The sequence below is a fragment of the Crocuta crocuta genome, unplaced genomic scaffold (genome assembly GCF_008692635.1).
Source record: "Crocuta crocuta isolate KB4526 unplaced genomic scaffold, BGI_CrCroc_1.0 scaffold675, whole genome shotgun sequence".
Lineage (NCBI taxonomy): Eukaryota > Metazoa > Chordata > Mammalia > Carnivora > Hyaenidae > Crocuta > Crocuta crocuta.
In genome coordinates, this window is record NW_027528796.1 from 3,788,057 (window position 1) to 3,790,707 (window position 2,651).

General features: G+C 54.0%; 1 protein-coding gene across 1 annotated transcript in view; it reads left to right on the forward strand.

The window, feature by feature from the left end:
* Positions 1-870, forward strand: part of ZBTB21 (zinc finger and BTB domain containing 21) — a 15,213-nt gene extending 14,343 nt beyond the window's left edge. The window contains exon 3 of the mRNA XM_077755457.1: positions 6-870. Coding sequence (XP_077611583.1) covers positions 6-750 — 745 coding nt within the window. The 3' untranslated portion in view covers positions 751-870. The remainder of the gene's footprint in view (positions 1-5) is intronic.
* Positions 871-2,651: the final 1,781 nt, after the last annotated feature.

Below are 2,651 nucleotides of genomic sequence, written 5' to 3' on the forward strand. Positions count from 1 at the left end.
GACACCGCCGCCGCCGCCTCCCGGCCCCAGGCCCAGGCCGAGCCTCAGAAGGCCAACCACGCAGCGGCCGCCAAGGACGACGCCGCGTTCAGCGACTGCTCCGAACAGGTGAACTTCGACTCCGAGGACTCTTCCTGTCTCCCCGAGGACCTCAGCCTTTCGAAGCAACTGAAGATCCACGTCAAGGAGGAGCCCGCTGAGGAGGCCGAGGAGGAGGCGCCCGAGGCCCGTGCGGCCGCCAAGGACGCGGGCCCCAGCAAGGACAGCAACCTGTGGCCGTGCGAGAAGTGCGGCAAGACGTTCACGGCGCACAAGCAGCTGGAGCGGCACCAGGAGCTGCTGTGCTCCGTGAAGCCCTTCATCTGCCACGTGTGCAACAAAGCCTTCCGCACCAACTTCCGCCTCTGGAGCCACTTCCAGTCCCACATGTCCCAGGCTGCTGAGGAGCCCGCGCACAAGGACTCGGAGGCCTGCCCGCTCCCCACACACTCCCCGTCCCCTCCCCCGCTGCCCCCACCCCCGCCGCTGCCCCAGCTCCAGCCTCTGGAGCCCGACAGCCCGACGAGCGCGGCCGAGAGCCCCGCTCCAGCCGCGGAGAAGCTCTTTGTGCCCCAAGAGTCCGACACGCTTTTCTACCACGCCCCGCCCCTGTCGGCAATCACATTTAAGAGACAGTTCATGTGCAAACTGTGCCACAGGACATTCAAGACGGCCTTCAGTCTTTGGAGTCATGAGCAAAGCCACAACTGAGGGGCCAGCCCTCTTCCCTCCTACGGAAGGGGGGGGCCTCCAGGTTTCAACCAGATGTGAGACGTGCGTGAGAAACAAAATATTTTTTGGAGAAAGAGAATAATAAAGGTTGGAAATTGTTATGCTTGAATAAAAGCTTGAGGTAAATGGATAGTCACTAGCAGGGCCCTTACTCGGCCTAGAGAAACTAAACTGCCTTGTGCTCCGGACCTCACAGCCACGCGACGACCTGGCTTCGTCCCTGTCGAAATCCGACCGATTCAGGTGGTTTGCATGGGCCCTCGTTCCACAGGGTCGGTTCTCTTGCTGGAGGTGGTTTGGGGTTTTTACGGACTTGCGGTCCGAGAAATACTATTTGAGTATTTCTTTCGATTGTATCGGACCCCTAAGTTCTGGTTACGTCTCAGCCATGTCCTGAAGCGCGCAGCATGGCAGGAGGAAGCGGAGTAGTTTGCAGTGTTGACTTAGATCTTAGGACACTTTAGCAATAAAACAATAAGCCTCAACTGTAATAAGTTATCCTGACACTTGATAACAATAAATATTTGGTATTTTGTGGTCCCGTGGACATTTTTTTGTATGAAAGTTGTGAGGAGTTTAAATCAGCAATAGTAATACTTAGATTTTTATAAAATAACAGAAAGTTGCTCTTGGGTCACTTCCTATAATTAAGGATGAAAGATGTGGGCGAGGAAAACACGAGGGTTTCTGGAAGGCCTCTAAGTTTGCGGAAGCTTCAGCGGCGCTGGGCGCTGCGGTCAGAGCTGCTGTCCCGGGCCGTGTGTGCATTCACATCCCGGCTCTCCTCTCCGACCCACATGCGGGGCACGCGGGGTGTCGGCATCCCGACCTCGCGCTGCCACAGGGAAAACCCGAGCGCATTTGGGACAGAAAACAAAGGTGGCACGAGGCGCTCACTGATGTCGAGTGTAACCACGTTAGTGTAACGCGCGAGGTCGGGACGCACATCTGCGCACGCGGAGCCCGGGCCCTGGGGTCGGCAGCGTGCAGTGCGCTCGGCCCGGAGTTGGCGCTGGGAGGCAGGGGTGCACCGCCCCGCAGGCCCCACGCGCCCTGGAGAACGGTATTCACAGCGTGAGCTTCCCGCCTCCGTCTCCTGACGGTTTCTGTTAGAACCGCTGGGAGTTTCTTGTGTCCTCAGTGCACTCGTTCTGCTCCGGCCGCGGCCTCAGTGGTAGTGAAAGCGCTACCAAGGGTCCAAAATGAGTCTCCGCTACCTAATTTGGCCCATAGGGTTTGGACTGCTTTTTTTTTTCTTTTTTAATTTTTTTCCTGCTCCTGTTTTGTATCAGTTGTAATTAAAAGGCTTTTGGTGGGTGCCACGCCAAGTCCCGTGGGCGTTGCTGAAGGGAAAGTCCGTCTCCCCCTCAGGACCGAGGGGTTGAGCATGTTCCAGTGGGAATATGGTTGAAACTGCAAAATCCTTGTCCGCTAGTGGCTTTGGAGGAAGACTCCCAAGTTTATTCATTTTTCTTCTGCAAGCTGTTCTTTCAAATAAAAAAGACCGCGACTAGAGCGTCGAACCATATCCTGCCGCCAGAGGCGATTCCTGGGCTCGGCCTCGTCACCCACATTCCGTACCAGCGGTAGGAAGGACATGCCTCGCTTTTTATTGAAACACAAGCATTTCTATAAAACAGTAACTGACTTTGTAGGTTAGAGAAATTGCATCTGAAATTTTGCCTTTTTTTTTTTCATTTTCATTTGAAAACTATCACAAGCCCCAGAGTATTTTTGTGCGATCATGTCCTATTTTTGTTCTTAAATTTGATGGAGAAAGGAAAATGAAATGAAGTCACAGTTACCAATGACTCTTCACACTCTCTTGAAGAAATCTATGCATTTGAAAGATGAAACTAAAGCTTACGATTTTCCGTGAA